Genomic DNA, 21770 nt, shown 5'->3' on the forward strand with positions numbered 1-21770 from the left:
TTAAGTCCATTTTGCTTAGGGCATGAGCATAACGTGAAGGGCTTACTGGAAGGCAGGCTGAGATGTGAATTTACAGTGCATCAGCATCCACTGTAACTGCCTGTATGTGTGCGCATTCTGCAGGGAACTCAGATTCTTGCATTTCTCAATGAATGGTACTTGCTTTACCACTACCATTAGCAGTGTATACGTTTGCTAATGTGATATGTTTAGTGATATATTTGCACCAAAGTTCATCTCAAGGTAACTTGCACTGTATGCACCACAACCTTAGAGGAAGACTTTAGCGAAAAGCAATGCTGGCAAGAGTACTCTTCTTGCTTTCCTTCTCCTCTACAGACCACCTAGAATATTAAAAAGATCATGGACCCTTGGCAGCTCTGTGCAGGCATTAGAAAGGAGAAGTGTTTCATCAGAGAACCTGCAGGAATAAATACCATAAGGAGAGAATATTCAAAGATTGTTCAAGGACACTGTGTGGGGACAGAAAATAAAAGACACAGCTTGGCTCATATATGTGTGCTGTTCATCATTCATTAGTTCACAGCCACGGAAACCTCTTAAAATATAAGTGGCTGAGGCTCAAGTTTGTCTATGTATTCATCTCTGCTTAAAATGAAATAATTGACTATGCAGTCTACTTTCTAGTTAGTAAACCTGCAGACACTTACCACCTTTCAAAGAATGTACCAGAAAAAACATGCCTTTAAGGTTTTCTAACTTGGGATGTGATTTGAACAACAGTGGATAGGTAGTGTTTTTGTTTAGGTCTAAAACCAAAAAGGCCCCCAAACCTGAAGAAATATTCCAATAAGCTTTTTTTTTTTTAAAAAAAAAAGAATAATTTCCTCATCAGCTCTAATTACATCCCTCGTAGAATCACCAAGACATCCCAAAACAAGCAAACCAAGTTAATAATGTTTCCTATTTTCGTTATTCTCAAATGTGGTGTGGAAGAGAAAACAAGAAAATAGGAAGCAGATAAGCAGCAAGAAGCTATTTCGTGGCATGTGGCACTCCTATCAGATGAAGTGAAAAGAATGATATACATGCATGTAGCTGTGTCATGTCCACCCCTTTATTGGCATGCAGCCTGTATAAGTCACAAAAGGCTGTGGTCCTTCCCATTTCTTATTAGCCTCCATGTAAATCAGCATTCAGCTCTAATTTACAAGCATTTTCCTCTAATAGAGACCATCTTTAGAAGTAAATGGTGTGTGTATACAACGTGCAGAGCATTGTGGTAAGCAGGGTGGGCAGAAGTTCAGATAACATTGGTCTAGTACATTTGATTTCTATCTCATGTTTATGCTTTCTCTCTCGAGTCTTTTCAAGATAAATGATTTAGATTTCCTACATTAGATTATTTGTTTTACATAGTTGAAAAGATTGCATGGCTAAGTATAAATCTGAAATGTCTTAATTTTTACATTCTTTGCTTTGTAATCCAAAATAACTTTCTTTTCATATTGACTTTTGTCTGTTCTTTGTGTTGATCTGCAATTAGACAGACCAGCTAAGCAATCCAGTAACTGTGTACATATATGTGAAAGGCACAGACACAAAGGAAACATGCATGATCATCATGAAAGGAGGCACAATTACTTATAACTGGATGAAAATACATATGGACAAGTTTTAGATCAGAAGAAAAAAAAAATGTCGAAACAAGCTTGTGTCACATGGTTGGTATGATACAAAACCATCATTTTATATACTTAGACTTGTATCAGATAAAATACTAGTATATAAGGAATAGGCATTATACTTCAGAAGACTGAATAGTTCTTGGGTCATCTAGTCCATTTCTCATTTTTATCAATATATAAACTTCTTCCCTGAAAGTCTTTGCCTTCCTGAGTATACATACTATACTACTTTCAAAACAACATGATCCTGCATTTATTTCCTAGTATTTTCACAAAGATGGCCCATCTCTTTTTCTAGTGAACAACAAGAGATGCCTCTTGTAAAAAAAATTAAAAATTTTTAGGTGTTCCCCACACCAGTTGAGAAAACAAGAAAGGCCATCCCCAACTCTTTCCCCAAATGCAAGCACATGATATAAATGGCATATTACTCATTATTCAAGTTTGTTTTCTTTTAAAAAAACCAGCAATTACCATCTGAAATGAGTAAAAGGAAAAGAGCAAATCAAATGAGGGACAGCAACATAATCTTAATTTTTTACTCAATTAGTGTGCTCCATCTCATCAGAATATACCAAACTTTTAAGAAAATAGATTTTTTTCTTTGGTTAGAAAAAATACTTATGGGGAGCATTAGGCCAGTGAATGAATTGCAGACAGATGGTCTGAAAATGATAAAAGCTGGAAATGATCTACTCTGCTTTTACAGAGTAAGAGTCCTTCCTTGATGTTTACTTTTATGGTGTATACAGCTAGAAGGGAGCTAACTCAAAAATTTTAAAATTTATTTGAAAGCCATTCATTTTTTTAAGCAGAAAATGAGGAATTTGAGCATTGTGACTAGGATACTAGTCACAATCTAGGATACTCCAGATTGCTAAAGACATCTCAAAAACTTGGCAAATTAGAACAAGTTCAGTACTTGGACTACAGAAAGCAGGATAGCGCAAGAGATACCGCTACCTTCCTTTGTCTAACTCAAGGCAACTACAGCCTTCTGGATCTGTATTTGTTCAGTTCTGTAAAAGCTCTGTGTTGGGTGAATTGTGATGAGCTTATGACAAGATCTAGATTCTTAGGTTTATAAACCAGGTGTGCTTCTGAAAATGCAAGTCAGGATTTCCCTTTTAAACCCTGGATCCATAAAATAGCAAATTACAAATTTGCATTAGGCATCATGGCTTTTGACTTGAGTCTCTTTTCTTGCCAGCCAGAGCCTTTTACAACTTATAGGTAGAAGAAATTAAAAAGAGGTAAGACATAGTCCTAGTTCAGGCACTTGTGATTTCCCTTGGACAGCCTAAAGAAAATTAAAAAAGTAAACTACCAAAATATTTTAGTTTAGAAGGCTGTACTGCAACACAGAAAACTTTGTGATAAAGTTAACTGTTCCATGATGAAGGTTCAACAGTATACACTGAAAGTAGAAATTTCTAGCTTTTTCAAGTTGCAAAAATCTAGCTGCAGTGAGTAACTTGCCAGGTTAAAGACGCGCAATCACCTTTCAACTAATAAACCAGCCCTAAACAAAAGGTCCGTCTGCCTACCTGCTTCATTTATCCAGCCTCTGAGATGACACAATTTTCTCAAGTGGCTCACGAGGAACAATATAATTAATTTATTAGAGAGAAGTCATATACACTGAATCTGGTATGAACTACATCACATTTCTGCCCTTCCTCCAGAAGGTGCTGATGGCAGGATTTAGACACGCTATCATTATACTATGTATGAAACAATTAATATACCAAATTCAAAATTAAATGCAAGCTTCTCTATTAGCTTTTTATTAAGAATGCAATTCAACACTGTTTGGAGGACCTGGATGAACAATAACTTAGCTGCAGTTTCCAAGCCCTCGAAGTAGGAGATATGTGATATTTCTGCTGGCTCTTTGCATTGAGGTAGATCAACCCCAGTAATGAAATGAACTTTCAGAGACAAGATTGTGAACACCTGACAGCTAGAGAAAATGCCCTAAGTGGTTTTATTTTTGACCAAGTTCCCATGGATTTTGTCTCCAGGAGGGGTGGGATAAATCAGTTCCTGCAGAAATATGGGTATCTCTCATTTCAAATACTAATTGACTTAAAAAGACAAAAATTAAACTAAGCGTATTTATTATGCTTTAAAAGATATTGTGACCTAATTTCTTCTTAACAGCTGGGAAGGAAATAGCATCAGAAAGCTTAGGTGGCATTTAATGGAAAAAAAAGCAAACAATGGAACTGTCAAAATTTTACAAGAAATCCTTTTTCTCCAGGGATTCCCACCTGTATTATGCAGACCCAAGAGGTCCAGATGAACTGCAGATAAACATCAGACTTTTGCGTACTTTTCTGAACCCAAACACTGGATCTTTTGTTTTATCTTGGCATTATTCTTCACCTTTGCCCCTGAAAAGCTATAGTAAGTCTCAGAAATTGCATTCAAAAGCAATTAACTCCATCATGTGTAGTGAAGGTCAAGTATTACACTCTTCTTATTTGTATCATTACGTGTCTGCTTTGTTAATTCAATTTTTATTAACATGTGCTTTGCCTCTATATCAACACTTTCATTTATTAAGGGGTTTGTTTACTATTACAGGAACCTTTGTTTCATCTTACAAAATTGCATTACCTGGAACACTGAGATGGGCTTTCAATGAAACTAAGACATAGTCTTCTGGGTATACTGATAAAAATAGGATTCAAGTATTTGGAAAATCTATTCATTATCTTGATGTTTTTAAATCCACTCCTGACACTAGGAGTTTCAAAGAAAGCTAGTAGATGCCAAGACCAAAACAAACAAAGAGGGAGGATTCCTCACAGTATGTGTATGTGAAACTTAAATCATGAAAATTCTTGTCACAAAATATCACAGATGTTAAAAGTTTACAGGAGAAACTAGGCAAGCTTGTTGAGGACAAACCAGTTAGGACTACTAAATACACAAAAACCATGTCAGGAAGTCTCTGATCTGCAAATGGCTGAAAGCTTACAGGAAGGTTAGAGGCTTTTGCAAGCCCGTTTTTTATACATTTCCCAAAGCACCTTGCTTTTAGCTCCGTTGGAGTCAGGACTGGTCTGACCCAGCACGGCTTTTATTCTGTTCTTGTATCCTTATCTTGTTTTAACACAGCTTTTAGTGCTTTTTATCTTTGAGAAACTAACTTGAAAAATAACAATAATTGCTTCCAGTGGATTCAGATTCTGGATCTTTTATGACATCATTCACTTTTGAAAGGTAATAATACTATAGACACACTGCAATTACTTCATATAATATTATCACAGTTGACAACAGGGTTTCAGTAACAGCCTTATCCAAAACCCATTGAGGTCACTGGAAAGACTCCCATTCATTTTAACGGGCTTGGAATCAGACCTTAAGATTCTTTGAATGGGAGTATAATAAAACAGGAAAAAAAAGGAGCTGGAAAGGAAAATTCTTCTGATGTTTTTCTCCTTGGCGGTTTAATTTTCTTTGCATTGTCATTTCTCTTTTGCCTGCCATCAATACAAAAATAACACAGTCTGGAGGAAACACCCATATTGTTTACAAATGAGGTTTTTAGCAATGCCTTTGAACTGGAAAAATATCATATTGAAAATACATTTTCAATGTAGAATAAGCCATCTATTCTGAGGAAAACTCAGGAAGAACTCTTTTTCCAGAGGAGGAGGGCAGTGCAAGAGTCTGTTTCCACCCAAAACAGACCAATACTATAACCATTCATTACTGTTCGTCACTTCATTATTGGCGGGTTGCATAATGCTGGGACTAACTAACCCTAGTTTTAGTTCTGCAGACCATTTATTTATCTGGAACCACTTATCTTATTTTTGGATTTGTGGAGGGTTTAGATAAAATAACTACTAGATCAAATAACTTTTGGTTTTGGTCTTGCAAACCCGTAACTGAGCTTACCAGGTTTTGCATCCTTAACAAGCATTTTACCTTTCCCAGTCAGTATTTATTTAGTCCATTTGAGGGCAGAGCCATATGTCTTTGCAAGAGGTATGGCTTTGTAGAGTCGGCATGCTGTGGAGGCAGACATCATTCTTAGCAGAGCCACCATGCTTTTGCATCTAAGAGAGCTGTCTCAAAGCAGCTATTCAGCAGTAATGTTGCAAGAAAAGACTAACAAGGGAAGCTAGTTGCAGGGACAGGGATGCCATAAGCTTCTCCAGAGCACAGATTATGGCTTTCCCAAATATCTCTGAAGTCCTATGATGCTCTCCACAGTAAGACTATCCATCATGAATTCTGAAGATGAGCCTAATCCAACTTACCTTACCAGTGTTTTTTTCCACATATTAAGTCAAAGCAAGAATTTTTGATAAAAAGTGATAATGAATGATAAAAAAATGAGTGGCAGATTTTGACTTGAACTTCCCCCCCCCCCCCAATCATCTGGGGTGGTATTTGCAGGTTATCTCTCCAGGATGTGGCTGGTACAGCAAGTTGCTGTGTAACCTTAGGCCTACAGGTAGATCATTCACATTGTTTCTATTGTCCAGTGTTCTAGTGTAGGCTTTGCATAGGAGTTGCCCAGGACTGAATCAATCATGGACACAAACCCATGGCTCTTCCTCAGTACTTCAGACTCTTTTCAACACTTGAACATTTCAAACACTTGTTCAAATCCACAGACCCACCTAAGATCCTCCCAATGGTTGCTGTGACCCTTTTGACCCAAGATTTGGTGAGAGTAAACTTCCTGAACATCTTCAGCTTCCCAAACTTCTCAGAACATTATTTCACAATTAGTGTCTTTGCAGCCAACACTTCTAATTATTCCTCACCTCTGAAACAAGAAGCTGTTTCATAAAAAATGCCTCTAATACTAGTCTTTTTGAGCACAAATTACAGTTCTAGTTTGGTAATGTTACATTTGAAATAAAATAATACATTCTTGGAGGTAAGCAAAGTTTTTTCCATAAATTTAGCTCGCACATTGTGGAATGAATTCCCAAGCATAAATATTTATAGATGTATTCAAGATGACGGATTATTTTCGTGTGGTCCAAAACCAGCTCAGCTACAGGGAAAGAGAATTGTACTACTGAGTCTTCTGCAGCAATCAGACGTTAAAAATGTCTTTTGAGAGATGCTCCTCATTCTGATAGTATAAATCATTTTAACCACTGATAATATGGCATTTTTTAAAGGCTCGGAAATAACTTTGGCACCCTCAGTTACACTTACGCCCATTAGTGCTCAAAGTCACTTGGGGATATGGGACTTCAGTTCCTAAGTCACTTTTGAGCTTGTAGGGACAGAGAATGAGACTGGAAATTTGAAGTCAATCTCTTCTGATAGAAAATAAACACTTCCTTCCGTCCTTCCCATACAAGCACTCAAGCTTCTGATCTCCATGGGAAAACCACAAGGTTTTCACAGAATCTCACCGCTGTGCATGGCCAGGGACTTCCCTCCTGGCCGTATGTTTTCAGCTTAAATGTATTTATGGCCAGTTCACAAACATTTGTTCTTCTGCTTGCACTGGCCTTTCCCTTACATATTTTTTTTGCTTCACAGGTAATTACTCCCCTTGCAGAATTAACAGACAGCCCTTTCCAGCCCTTTGTTTTGCTAGATTAAAAAGAGCAAACTTCTGTTTCCCACTAATAGAATAGGTTCTCCTTTTCCCTAGTCAGCCTAGTATATTGTCCCTATTTTTGTTGCAGTTAGTCTTTCCTAAAGATGTGGAATCAAATTTTTGCACAAGATACCACATAAAGCCTTACCTGAGTTGTGTGCAAAGACATGCATACTTCCCTGTATGTCTTGAAAATCTCCCTCTTGATCCTAGGATCAGACTAATTTTTTCATGGATATATCACAGCATTTTCTTACGTTCAGTTGGCATTTGCTTACAATTAATTAGCAGACCAGACCTTTCTTTTTCTCAGACATGCCAGACTGTTCACCACTATTAGCATGTAGGAGATTTTTTTAATTAGTTTTCCTATGCTTGATCTTGCATTTTTTATGATTGAATTTCATACCACTTCTATTACTCTAGCTTTCAAGGCTACCCCACTTCTTCCTGAATGATACCCTTGATCTTCCTTTGAGCTTTCCAAAACTTAAATCCATAGGTTGTTCAGAAAGGAAGAAATCTTTTAAAGTGGAACCAACATATATTCTAACCCCAGCACAGAAGATTTAGAAAGAGTATTTTTGTGGAAAAATTTCCAGCAATATGTATCCAACTCATCGTGCACTGATACACATTTTTAGCACTTATTCTTAATTTCCATTTACTCCACTACCACCTGAATGCAAGGTATTTACCTTTTGACAGTCGTTCCAGGGCTTATTAACGGAATTATATATTCATGCATAGTTGGCTGGATTACAAATCCATATTACTGTAGCCATGGGTATTTTCACAAAGTTATGAAGCTAATAATTTTTCATAAAATGCAGTCACTATACCTGGGAGGAAAAGGCCTGGCTTTCCCAAGGAATGGTCCAATCTGAAAAGCAAACAGAATTACCAGCAGTGCAATTACCAAGCAAGTTAAACTGTTGCTAGGAAAAGCATAGGAGCATAATTTACATGAGAATTTACAGTAGCTTTAAACCTAAAACAAAGCAAGTAAAAACATGAGACTAGCATGATTTTCTGCACATACAGTCAGCAGTTCAGTTCTTTAGGGTTTTTTTCCAAAATCAAACCATATTATTATTGTTATTTTTGTGAGTACTAATATTTTATTTCTTAGACTTTCATGTTGTAACTAAAACATAGTTCTCCTGTGTCATATGTAATCTAATAACAAAGATTATACAAACAGAATGCCTTCTTAATAACATTTGCAACTATTCCTTGAATCTCATGCAGGCAGATTTAATATCTATATATGTTGACACAGTAGATTCCATTCAACAGGATTTTTTTTTTTTTCTTCATTTCATTTAAGGGCCAGAGGAGTTCAGTCTGGTGTTCCAGTCTGCAGTGTTAATTTGTAAAGAGAAAAGCACTTTGTGCTGAAACAGAAGAGAGTAGTTTTGTGGCAAAATATTTCAGCTGTGATCCCCAAAGTCAGAGAAAGCATGTGCATGGAGGAATGTGGGAAGGGAAAAATTCCAGATAGAGAGGGGAGCAGAAGCGAACCAGATTTCTCTCAATTGTGGAGAACCACAGAGAGGGGACAGAAAGGTAAATCATTATTTGAACAGTTTTCTAAGAAGAGGGCAGAAAAACTCACTTCATACTATAAACTTCACAGCATGCACCTTAATTTCTTTTAATTTCACTTGGAGGAGGAGAGGAGGATAAAGGATAATTGTAAACTTGGTCATAAAAAGGGTTAAAAATGACTCCAAGTTAAATCCTCTAGATATTGTGCTCCCTGTTGTGCTTGCAATTTTGGACAATTACTGTTCATTAAGTACACATCTCTCCTAAAGCCAGCTGGCACCAGAGAAATCAAATATTTCACGAGGTAGACAGGGCCTACCTTCTTTGAAGTTCTTTTATCCGAACCATCATATTAAGGTGTCCTTGTGAGTACTGTTCAATCACATCGCGCACGTCATACGGTTTCCGAGCTTGCTGTGAAAGGAGTCATACATGAGATTGAAAGGTAAGTATAGTTTAAACTTTATTTTTATTTCAGACAGGCCTTCATTCTATTTTTCATCTTCGAGAAGTTATTTGCTTGCCATTTTGCAATGGTTGTTGCAATGAATAAAAAATATGTAGGCATTGTAGGAGTGCATATTTATTGTGGGGATGGAGCCAACTGATTCCCATTACTGTCAGTTAGTCATGTCTTTATGTTACTTCATACTGAGCAAAATATTAGACCTTCACAGTGTATTTAAAAAACACAAAACCAAGATATATAATTTATCTAAGACGATCATGTGCGATATCTCTTGGCTCATTCCAAAACCATATGCTAATCAGAATGTCAGAGGACTGAACTATAGAAATAGGCCCAATTCATAACACTTGGACCCAGAATCAAATGCCTCTAAAGACTAAAGATGGCTGGTGACAGAAATATTATTGCTGAAGTAACTGGGAAGACAGATGCTTTGCATAAGTCTGAAGACTGCACGTAGATTTTGTTTGCGCTTCTTTGTCTTTAATGATACCTACGAGGTCAGAAAAAAAGGTGCTATTCAAATAAATAAAAAAGGACAGATAAAAATGCAAGAGAGCTAAAAAACTGCCATCTGCCCACCTTTATTCCCACTCTAATGAGAATCCAGATGCTTCTGCCAAGCTCTGGTTTCTTGCTATAACTACTAAGGCAGAATTTTGAAACAAGTCTAGAGAATTTGCATAAAGTGATGTGATTATAAAAAGCGCAGCATGGTAAAATTTTACCAAGTAAAATTAATTTGTGTGAGTGTGTGTTGGAATAAATGCAAATGATGTCCTTTCGAAAATACCACCATTTTCAGAGCCATACCAACCCCTATGGGAAATGTGGGGCAAGATGTCTCCTTTTTGGCTCTGACTCAAGAAAAGAAGAAAAAAAAGAAAGGTAAACTGCAAATCTAGTAATTGGAAATTACTGAAAACAGCTCATTAGTCATCTTGTTGTCTGTTTCCACTCTGTCACAGCTTCAGCCAGAGCCATTAGCATGCACCACTGCACACATGCATTGAACACCTACAGTATGTGCTGGAGTCATGCTTGGAAGGCAGCCACAGGATCCTAGAAATTTCAAATGAAAGCATGGAACTGGAATGGAAACAAATCCTGTGAAATGAATGAAGAAGCAAAAGCTCTTCGTGATAAAATGCCTTCCTTGCACTCAGCCGTCAGCACTTACCTGCATTATTACTTTCAGAAGAGTTCATGGCTTTGGTAGTGTGTGTGTACATTTGTGTGCATTTGTGAGAAGAGATACTTTGCGGGGGAGGGAGGTTTCAGCTTTCAGTTTATCACCTTTTTTTTTTTTTTGCCTTCCCCAGCTTCACATTTTGCAGACGCTGACACATCACTATTTCTGGCCAGAAAAGCAGCCTATTGTCTTCACCCAGAGAAACAGTGCCAGTATCACTCTTTAGATTGACTAGCGGGGGTGCTTTGAGAGCATTTTGGCTAAATCCTCTGTCCTTTCCTTTGGACACTCTTTATTTAAACACGATGCATGGCGCAGAGCCTAGATGTGCTGGGGATTTTTCCCCACCTCCCTCCCCTCTCCCCCATGGGCTACTATGTGCATAATTAATTCTACTCATTCCCAATGAAATTTCTTTTCTCCCTCAAAAGAAGTCCTCTATCTGCATCCCTTTTACCAAATCATCAGCTCTGAATCCTATAGTTGCAAAGTCCTGTACAGTGCAGTCTGCCTGAGTCCTCTCTAAAGCATAGTAAAAATATCCTTCCAACTTTCACCATTTTTCTCTCCTCTTTTCCCATGAAGCTTTAGATCTGAGCATCTTATGTCCTGCCAAACTTTGGCACAATCTCTTGTCATGTTTTTATTAGGAAATGCTAGTACAATACAACTTAAGGCGGGAGGTTATGGGCTTCCAGGGAGGTTTGGTAAATGCAGAACTTGAAGAACTTCTTTAACTTTCATTCTGTCCATTCTGTCCATAATCCCAAATCCTGGCCATTTGGGCTCAGCATTCTACATCCAGCATGCTTAGAGCTCCTAATGCAAAACTCAAAATAATATTACCCGGCTTTGAACTTCCAAAATCTAATTATCATGGGGAGTCCTATAAGCTTTATTTCACAGTCCCAAGAAAGAAAAAAATGTAAAATAATTCCTTCTTCTTCTTCTTCCCTATTACTAACACCAACTCACAGAATCCTCTCCATAGACTGATCAAGTTCAGTTTTTAAGGTTTGGCATGACTGCTATTGGCTGACAGCTCCAGAACATTAGGTCTCTGGTGGTTTGAAATATCCTAATTTTTATCCTAACTCATTTATATACTGATTTTATTTTCCAGGAATGGTGTCTTTAATTTTCTTTCCTTTTTTTTTTTTTTTTAAATTTCCCATAGTGTTTATCTCTCTGGTGTATTTACAATATAATCCTGCTCTCCTGTTGTTTGCTGAATTAAACAAACTGACTTCTCCTAGTCTTCTTTCATAAGTCAAGGTCATCTGAAGACACATTTCTGCATGAGCTTGGGAAATGTACGTGCTGTTCTGTCTGACCTAATTCAGAGTCTTCTGAGTGCTGTGAGCTTATCTCAGACTTCTATCCCTTGCAATTAAGTGCTCAGCTGTAATCGAACTTGCTTGAAATTTAGGTTCTTGCTTTATCTTTTTAAAACCTCTTCAAAAGGATTATGGAAGTTGATTAACTTGCAGTGGACCCTCTTGGACAAAAAAGCATGAACCTCCAGATGGAAATAACAGGGGCTTTGAAAATTAGGCCAGAAGTTAATTATTCATTTCCATGGCATCACCAGCACATGGGTGATGAGAATGATGATACCAGAATCACATTCCAAACAAGTTTTATCATAATGGGCCTTAGTAAACAGGCAAAATAAGACAGTTTTTCCAATGCAGCACATTTAGTTTGAGCTCTTTGTAACCTGATTGAGAAATTTAACTTAAGACTTCATAAAGACAGCAAATTTCCAGAGGGCAGATGCTTCACAATTTTATAAAAAACGGCCTCTCTACTATATCCTATTCTGGGAAAGAAATTTGGAAATGTAGGCCACAAATGTGAAAGCAACTTTACACAGCATAGTACTCATCAGTAAGGTCTATTGACCTGTCAGCCATACATAGCATGCAATTAGTTGAACATTCTCTAACCAGTCCTTAGATGATCAGTATACACAGTAACAGTATTTTAGCAGACACTCCGACAGAGTCTTTTCCTCACTTCTTCTAGTAGATGGGTAAGTAGTTTATATATTGGTCAGTATAGTAAAACAAACAAACAGAACCCTAACAAAACAAATGCAGTAAAAAAGAAAAGCGAAAAATAACTATGCTGACTCCACAAATTCAGAAGGTTTTCGTATCATACTATATCCATGGATAGTTGATAGTTTTGCCCACACTATGAAAAAATCCACATAGAGTAAGTATGAGGCCGAGAGCCTAAGCAGTACCTTTGACTTATTCCAACTGCATGCACAAAGACAAGTTCACTCTCAGAGCATTTTCAATGTCATATACTTAAGCTTACAAATTGTACTTATGGTTAATGGTGCTGCTTACCTGAAATTTTCTTCTGGCTACAAAATACTGCATTCTCCTGATGACTTTTACAGCTGTTCGATGTGCATCAGTTAATCTGCCAAGAAAGACAAACACAGACATACACCAGTGGGGAAAAAAAAAGCAGGAAAAATATCTTAATGGAAGATGTTGACTCTAAGCACCAAGATCTACAAATATGTTTTATGTCTACAATGCAAAATTGTAGCATAACACACTGAGTGTGCATGTGTATTTTGTTCTGTTGCTTTACCCTCTTGTATATTGTGGTTCTAAGTATAAAAAAATGATAAGTGAGACAATGAAAGCAGGTGTACAAAGATAATACATGTGGGGAGTATTAGACAGGATTACTGTCAATGCATACAACTGGCATCAGTTTGAAGAATGTGAAATGTTTTTAAACCATGACTGCATTCCTTATTTTGCATTTTTTGAGTGTTTGCCCATGAGCTCTATTGCACAGAAATTAAGTCCTTTAAAAAGTACTTCGAATTCTCTAGGAAGGAAAGAAAAATTGAAGTATTACATCTAAAAAAAATAAACATAACACACCCTCTCGGCACACGTGTGTGTGTGCATGTGGCTGTCTGTATTGGTATTCAAACACAGAACTGGACATATTATAACTTAGCAATATCACTTCACCCAGAGGACACTGCATTTGAAGAACATTAATTGTGCCACTTGGCTGGCGATTAATTACCACACTCTCTTATTTATGGTGAATTTTGGAGGGGTAAAAAGGAAGCAGGAATATGGTAATTATAAGAACAAGTATTTTATTTAAGTACTGACTCCTTCCCCATGGACTTATTCATTCATTCAAAATGAGTGAATTAAAGAAAACAAAATTTTCCTTCCAAGGAAGCTGCATTGTTAGGAAATCTATGTTCTATACAGACATCATCTTTGACATGTGATGATAACCCTAGGAAAGCTTGCCAGCAAGTTTCTCAAGTCTCCTGAAAACACAATCTGCAGCCTCTTCCCAGTGTATCTGACTGGGGAAAAGGAAGTATTGGTTAGGCCACCTACTTGGATGCCACAGTTTAGAAATCAAGTCTTTAAAAAGTGGAAAGATTACAGTGTATTATTTCAAAGTGAAGTAAATAAAAGCTAAACAAACAGGGACTGTATTTAAGAACTAGCATCATTTTTCATTTTTATAATTTCTCTTTGATAAAATTAGTGCTTCTGATTGGGTGAGCCACAGGAACAGGGTTTTTAAAATAAGCTTGCAGTAGCTTTTTCTTTGTCTTTTCATTTCAAGTCCCAGTGTAATATTAAATACATGCACAAATATGTGTGAAACTCAGGTGTCTATACTACATATATCCTCACAGTTCATGTATCTCTGTATATTCATGCACATTCACTCACACATGCAAACACACAGAAGGCAATGCAGGGTGAGCACGATTCAAGAACCATCATTGTTGTATACCATCAAGAGCATTGCTAAGTACGAATCTTTGCATTTGTGTAAGCGCATCAAAGGGATTTCAGAAGTGTCACTGACAGACTACCAGCAGTTTAGCCTACAGGATCTTTATTATGGTAAAAGAAAAGCTCTCAGCATGGCACTCGGGGCCCCAGCTGAGCTCCTGTGGCTGATGACTAGAATGGAGACAACGTTCAGCTTGTAAATGGCACATACTTGATAGAGAAATCTTTGTCTGTCAGCCCGTACGAGTAATATGTATATATTTTTATAACCAGAACGGAATCACAATTTAAGATTTAGGGTTTAGCCTTCCTCCTTTGTGTACCAGTTAAGATAAAAGCTTGACGTTATCCCCTAGTTCTAAATGATGTGAGACTTCATATATATATATTTGAGGGTTTTTTTTAGGGTAATCCATATGAGATGGTTCATGCATTGTTTAAACAGCCTCAAATAGATAAGCTTAAAGAGATGGAAACAAACCAAGGCAGTAATTTCCTCCTAATTCCCCTCCTTCAGCAGAAATCAAGGCTACAGAACTTTTTCCAATGCGTTATCAAGTTTAAGTGTCCAAAACCATGAGGCTGACTCTTGGAACCTGATGCACAGTTGAACAGGCCTCATTTTTAGAGAGAAAAGTTATTTATTGGTGAAATACAGCAAAGAAAATCACCTGACTATAATTCAAAAGCACTTGATATTGGCCTGTTCCAACTGGCAAAATTCACACCAATCTCATTGGGAGCAAATTTTGAAAAAGGAGGAAGTTACTGTTCAGATTTGATGGTCACTAGTATTAAACTGAGGGACAGAAATACATGAAACCTGGCTTTAATGGAAAAAAGGCAGCGTGAAAAGGTGCAAATCCATAGACTGAGATATGTGGATGTGTTATCTTAATTGCCTCAATAAATCCATAAGGAGCACAGCAGCTCCAGATGACAGAGGGCAGCTCTAGATGAGTTAAACTCCCTGCTCTGTATATTAAGCAGAGTGATCCTCCTGACGGCGGGTTTTGGCAGTGTGGCTGACTGTGATCCTAAACATTTTTTGAGATTTTAGCTGATTTTCATAAGTTTTCTAGCACTGATGTCCAGAATGGATAATTATAGCTATTACTGGCCAGGTTACATTTATCCCTGTATTTGGCCCAATACATTTATCCTGCTAAGCCTTATATTTTAACCCAAAACCTTGGATTAGGCAAAACCCTTACAGCCTTGAGGGCGTCAGTCTGTTACAGAAGCATACAACAGGAGAGAACAAAAGGCCAGAGATGCTTTAGTAATGCTCAATAGAAACACAACACTGCTTGCAGTGAATCTCCTAGATATTTTGAGATATGCAACTCACGAAACAACAACCCAGGGGGGTTGTGGTGGATACCACACTTGCACACTCTTTCCGTGTGGCATTTTCTACTGACAGAAGACAGAAACAGGCAGATCTTCACAGGTATTATGGTGCCTAACTCCCACGGAGGTGAAGATTTAAATACTTCCATAGCTCTAGCACCCAAATGAAGTCAGTAGCACCTGAGCACTTGCTCTAAGTAGGAATATGGGTGGGTGAGTGACCACACCTCTGCCCCTATGAAAGCAGCCAAGCTCTCCTGCCTCTGTGCTGCAGAGGGCAGTGGCACACACGCACTAGGAGGTGCTTTACAATACATTAAAAAACTATTTAAATTGTTTAAAAGCTTTACCCATAAAACCAAGTATAAACGCTAGACCTCATAAGGATGGTGCCCCTGCTGAGGGGAGGTGTTACTATTGGGTGGGTTGGTTTTTGTGTATGTTTTGCTCAAAAGAATATAATTAGAGTTTTATTGACAGACAATGGCGTACTTTCCCACCTTTTAACCTAAACAACAGGTAGGAAGGTTTTGTTAAAACCTTCCCCCAAAAGACTGTAAAGGAGAGCAAAATGACATTTGAACAGAAGTGATCAGGGTTTTGGAAAGCTATGAGCACGTAAAAAAATTAATAATGGAAGCTTGCAACATCTGTAACTATAATGGATACCATGAAATGTCTACTGAAATAACATATACTTGGATCCATAAATGATACTGACACCTTCTATAGCTATGTCTTCAAGTAAGACCCAAGCCTTGGACCCGTTTGCAAAACAGCATGTGTTCCTTACCTCTCTGTTAACTGATCGATCAGCAGGATGCTCAATTTTAAAAGCAGTAAAAACTACCCTTAATGACAATGAGTCTTCCCTAGTTTGGCATATGGACTCCTGGGCTGTCATATCACTGTGGCAGGGCAGGGAAAAAGAGGAGCGGGTGGAGGGCCTGGTACATGTATGTTCAGACGCAGTCTCCACCCTGATCCAGTGTTGAGCAACTCTCCGGCAACTATTCTAGAGGGTGAGGGGGAAAGGGGCCCCTCTTTGCTGGCTGACTTGACCTTTCCCTCTGCAGGTTTTGAGTATGCCTATGTGGCTGCAGAGCCTGGCGGAACGGCTGTGTGCCAAGGAGACACTGCAGCCCCAGGTTTGGTCCTTTGCTCGTGGCTCAGAGAGCACTGTGAAAAGTCACTACTTTTAGCTTAAAACACTTGGATGCATTTAAGACTTTTTCTTTTTTTTTTTAACCTAGGCGGTAGCCTAAGCCAAAGAAGCCAAACATTTTCAGTTGAAAATAATTGAACCAGAGGAGGAAAGAGAGATGATCAAATCCAAAGCAACTCTGGAAACTATCCACAGGGATTTTTTTTCTTTTATTTTTATATACCACTCTGTTAAAAGCTTGTGTTGGCCAGTTCAGACCTACTCTTTTTCTTCTTCTTTTGTATGGAGTCCGGTAACGTTCAGCTTAATGTGCTTTGGAACAGCCAGGGAATATTTTAAGTGAAAAACAGATATGGAAATGGACCCTAAACCCAGGCAAAGTTACAACTGTTCCAGGCCATGCTGAGGCACAGCTCAAGTCTCCAAACAAGCCTGTTACCAGTGTGATGCACCTTTCAGTCCAGAAGCGTTTTTTAATCATTAGAATTCACTTCAGTGTAGAGACAAGGGGAAGGACTTTATTCAGGCTGTGCTGCAGGATGGCTGCAGATAGTGGAACACGCATTCCAGGCTGGTTTTCCAGCTGTTTATTCAGGTGTCATGAATTAGAAGAGTTATTCAGTGTAACGTAACTACTTTGATCATGAACTGTGGAAAATAAAGGCCACTTCAGCAAGGTCAATTATAGCTCTCTGTCCCAATTTGCAAAACTGGTTTGAGGATACATGCTTACAGTATTTGGATTACTGCTGAGCTTCATTCATTTGTTACGTTTTGATTGCTTAGCAGGAAAACACATATAAAGTCACACTAACTCTGTTTTAATACTGATCATTGGATAATGTTGTAACTCCTGCCCAGAGTAACATACAGCATCATCTATTCTGGAGTTGTTCACTTGACATTAGTTTCTAAGCCAGCACAAACAGTGACTAGGTCAGTGATGGCAACTGAAATGTAAAGAAGTTATTTGAGAAGCTCAGCCCTCCATCTGCCTTTTTGTTTTCCCATCACATTTGATTAAGAGTATTCACTTTCCATCTCTGTTTCTGGGAAAGAACTTTGATTCTCAGTCATAACTGTAATTTTTCTCATGTACAATTATCTCAAACAGGCTGATATTTTATTAGGTAAAATATAAAGCAAGCCTTATTTGCACTGAAAGCTTTACCAGAATCAATACAAAACATGAAATGTTGGCATCACAGGGTAGTTTTTGTCTCCAGATGCACATAGCACAGGCCGCTCACTTTCAGAGGCGAGATTTTTCATTAAACTGCAGATGCCCGCTGTTACCGAAGGGCAATATTTAGCAGAGATGAATACCACCTATATTCAAATGTAGCTAAACTGTGTAGTTATCCCATCATATGGATAACATGCACCAATAAGTTGTTGGGGGAGAAGAAGGGTGGGAAAACAGAAATCATAAAGGACATAAAATTAGAGAATTTATTACAGACAGGCGCAGCAGTTAGTCCATATGCAGTCACACGCACTACGTGGACCTTCTATTGATGGAGGCAAGTGGTGGAGAGAGATGGTTCTCATCACAAGAACTGTAAAGAAAAGAAGCTTACATAATGTGTTTTAAATACCAAGGGAAGTTACAATGTCCAAATGAAAAAAAAAATCTTCCTACCAATAAATGAAAATAAAATTAATATTGCCTTCAGCTAAGCAAAGCCAGACAAAATGCCTTGAGCCTTTTAAACCACTTAAGTTAAGAGAAGGTTGCAGCTTGAATCTGACATGCAAACACCTGGAAATGTCAGGCAATGATTCTGATTCCAGAGCTCAACCCAAGCCAGGAGCAGCAGAGAAGTACAACATAAATATAACAGAAGAGGTTTCCAGTCTAGTAACATTTCGTCAAAACCTTGCGAAGAACAGATACTTATGGAGAATTTCCACCACTTACATGATGGAAATTTTATAAGATGCCATTTGTACTGAAACCTGAGAGAACATTTCAGAAAATGTTGGCACAACTTTATTTTTCCCTTTATTCCTAATCACAATCCCACCTTAAACCTACCTCATCTCTATTCTAACCATATCCTTATCTGAACCTTTTCTTTTCAAGCCCATGTTTGGCTCAAAACTATAAATAAATTAGGATTGGCTTCTCTCAAAACAGAGCAGCCTGGAGGCCTATTTGGCTTCACCAAGCTCTGCTGACAGCCTCAATTTATGAAAGAATGCTGCAGAGTCTGCAAATCCCTCCTCAGCAGGTACAGTCCCAGGCAAAGTAGGAAAGAGTACAGAAGTGACATGTTCATGGGGGGCTGCATTCTGGCATCTGGTTATTTTGCTGAAGATTTTGTGGCGTTTGCTATCTCCATCCCTCACCATATACACTGCTGCTTCTTTGAATTCATTCCAGAATGCAATTGCCTCTGCTTCTACTTGCTGCTCTAACCTGGCCTTCCCTGAAGTGAACGAGAAAGAAAGCAGATTTCCTACAGCAGTGCTCCTAGGGACTGGGGCAGGGAAGACAGATAGTGCAGGGACAGAAGAACAGCTCTGAGCTGAAACTGTCAGAAGAGAAAGAACTAGGCCATCGGTTATAGGGAGCAACTGACAAGACAATATATTGGCAGAGGAAACACCACTGGGAGAAGCAGCAGTGCAGGGTGTTTTCTTGATGTTGTCCATGAACAGAATAAAAATGTAGAAAGCTCCTGAAAATAATCAGAGGTAGATGTAACCTGCTCACTGAATGGGATTTAATGAAGAAGAAAACCCCTTGAACCTTGAGTTGTTTTTCTCAACCCTAGACAGTTGGATTTTTCAGTTACAAGTTTGTTCTGTAATATTACAAAGTGGGTTTATTGAGAAAGTGGGAGAAAAGCTCTGTGTTAGTCCCTTGCTAATTAAAATGCATAATTAAAATGAGTAATTAAGCTTACTACAGAATGCTCTTGTGTTTGGGAGCCCAACTGCCCTTGAACAACAATTCATCTGCTGAACTGTCTCTGAGAACTAAAGTAACCATTGGATATTTTGGTTACATCTTTCCTCTATGTTTTGTTGGCAGCAAAATAAAAGTGCCTGGTCTCTTTTCTGCCATTTTATTTCTTCCATTCTTCCTGCAGTGTCAGAACAAACAAGATGATGTCATAGGGATGTCTTTTCAGTGTGGAAATACAAACACAGAAAGATTTTCTTTTTTTTTTTCTGAGCAAACAGCTTCTAGAAATTGCCACAATAACTTCCTGTATTAGCGCTGTACCATGACTACTTCTGGTCCCTGGATAGGTGAAACGCTCTTGTCTCCATGCCAATTCTCATTTGCTTAGAAAACAGACTCTAGCCACATACCACCTTCTTGGGAGGTGGACAAACGCCAACAGACAGTGACACATTTTTACCCCACATATTACAACAGTTGCTGATCCTAGCAGATAAAGGTATTTTTTCACTTCTCTCTCCTTAAGACTTGGCCTTCATCAATTCGCCTTTTAAAAAATGCCAACAGAACTGAATGCCTAGCTAAGAAAAAGCACCGCAGAGACAGCCATCACCAAGCCCAAAGAACCTCCCAGCAGAGGAGATGCCTTTCTAGAATCCGAATAGCCTTCACAGCGGTGCAGGGGGAACTAGAATGGTACAGCCTCATTCGATGGGCCCTGGTTTGCTCAATTTAAAAAATGCCACAACCCAAATTAATGAACTTTAAGACTTCATTTTCCTCTTCACTGTATTCAGCATTTATGGGAACAACGTGGTGTTGTTAATATACAGCAATGACTGAGTGCTGTATTTATGCCTCAATGATTTTCTGTCATGAGAATATAATGCCTGGCAAAGACTGATTCTCTGAAATACCAGTTTGTTTGGGGTCATTAATCTTAATTCCTATCTTGCCTGAATAGGAACTGGATAACAGTCAAGTCAGGGAATAGTTCTGAGAATTAAAACTTCAATGGCTTTTGGGCTGCCCAAGGCTTTACGTTTCTTTTAAAAAATAAGTAATTAATTAATCTGCACCAAATACTAGGGAGAGACCCTGTGGAATTGAGCAAAATGCTTTTTGTGGTTTTAAAAAACAAAAAACAGTGGCTTTTGGCAGGATCTTTCCTTAGTAGCTCTTATGATTTAGTAGTTACAGCAGGGGCTATGGAAACACAACTCCTGGGTTCTTGAATTGATTGATTTAACTGGCCTCTGTCTCTCTGGGTGATCTTGTGCAAGTCCTTTTACCTGGCTATGCTCTAGTTTATATGTCTATAAAGTAAGTGTAAAACCTGTCTAAGTCGTGGAGGTGTCATGAGGCTTACTTCACTGAGGATTCTAAGGCAATTAGCAGTCCCAAATGAAGACGTATTTTATTTATAGAATGACTCAGCAGAAAAAAGAGTAGCGGCAATATGTTTTTCCCTTAATGATGATAAGGAACAAGGGAGACTGATCTGCAGGCTTAGGGTAAACTGCCATGTCACTGCCCCCAAGCAGAGGCTATTTTCCAAAGCATTCTCCCCTCTCCACCTTCACAACCTCTGCTCCTCCTTTCCTGAGCGCCTGAGCAAACTGGGAATTAGTTCCCCATTCACCAGATACTCAGCAATGCAAGACATCCACAGCTTTTGAAGCCAAACAGGACCATTAGATCACAAACGTGACCTGCTCAACAGTGCAGGGGATTGCATTTCACACAGCTGCCCTTGCCCTGAGCCAAAAACCTTGTGTAGGACTAAAGTAACTTTCCAGAAAGGCATCTGGCCTTGTTATAAAGACCCTTATATACTGTTAAAAAGTGTCTTATTTTTTATTTAAATTTGTCACTATTCAGCTTCTGGGCTCCTCTCTCCAGCTGGAGTAGCAGCAATTTTAGCCTTTTCCAGCCCTGTCTTTCTCCCAGGGACCTTCAGCGGTGCCCGATGCACTGCCTCTGGCCTGGCAGGGAGACCAGGCTTTGGTGTAGTGAAGAGAGAGTACTGCTCTCTGAGGAATTACAAGCAGAGACTGAAATCCTGAAACATTTTTATA

At 38.5% G+C, this 21770-nt stretch overlaps 1 protein-coding gene across 1 annotated transcript in view; it reads right to left on the bottom strand.

Moving 5' to 3' along the window:
• The window catches only part of LOC143155806 (potassium voltage-gated channel subfamily KQT member 1-like), a 531395-nt gene that overhangs the window by 206980 nt on the left and 302645 nt on the right, over positions 1-21770 (bottom strand). Inside the window, exons 13-15 of the mRNA XM_076328783.1 lie at positions 12812-12887; positions 9110-9204; positions 8082-8122 (exon numbers count right to left, since the gene is read on the bottom strand). Coding sequence (XP_076184898.1) covers positions 8082-8122; positions 9110-9204; positions 12812-12887 — 212 coding nt within the window. The remainder of the gene's footprint in view (positions 1-8081; positions 8123-9109; positions 9205-12811; positions 12888-21770) is intronic.

The sequence above is a fragment of the Aptenodytes patagonicus genome, chromosome 1, assembly GCF_965638725.1.
Source record: "Aptenodytes patagonicus chromosome 1, bAptPat1.pri.cur, whole genome shotgun sequence".
In the NCBI taxonomy this organism is placed as follows: Eukaryota; Metazoa; Chordata; class Aves; order Sphenisciformes; family Spheniscidae; genus Aptenodytes; species Aptenodytes patagonicus.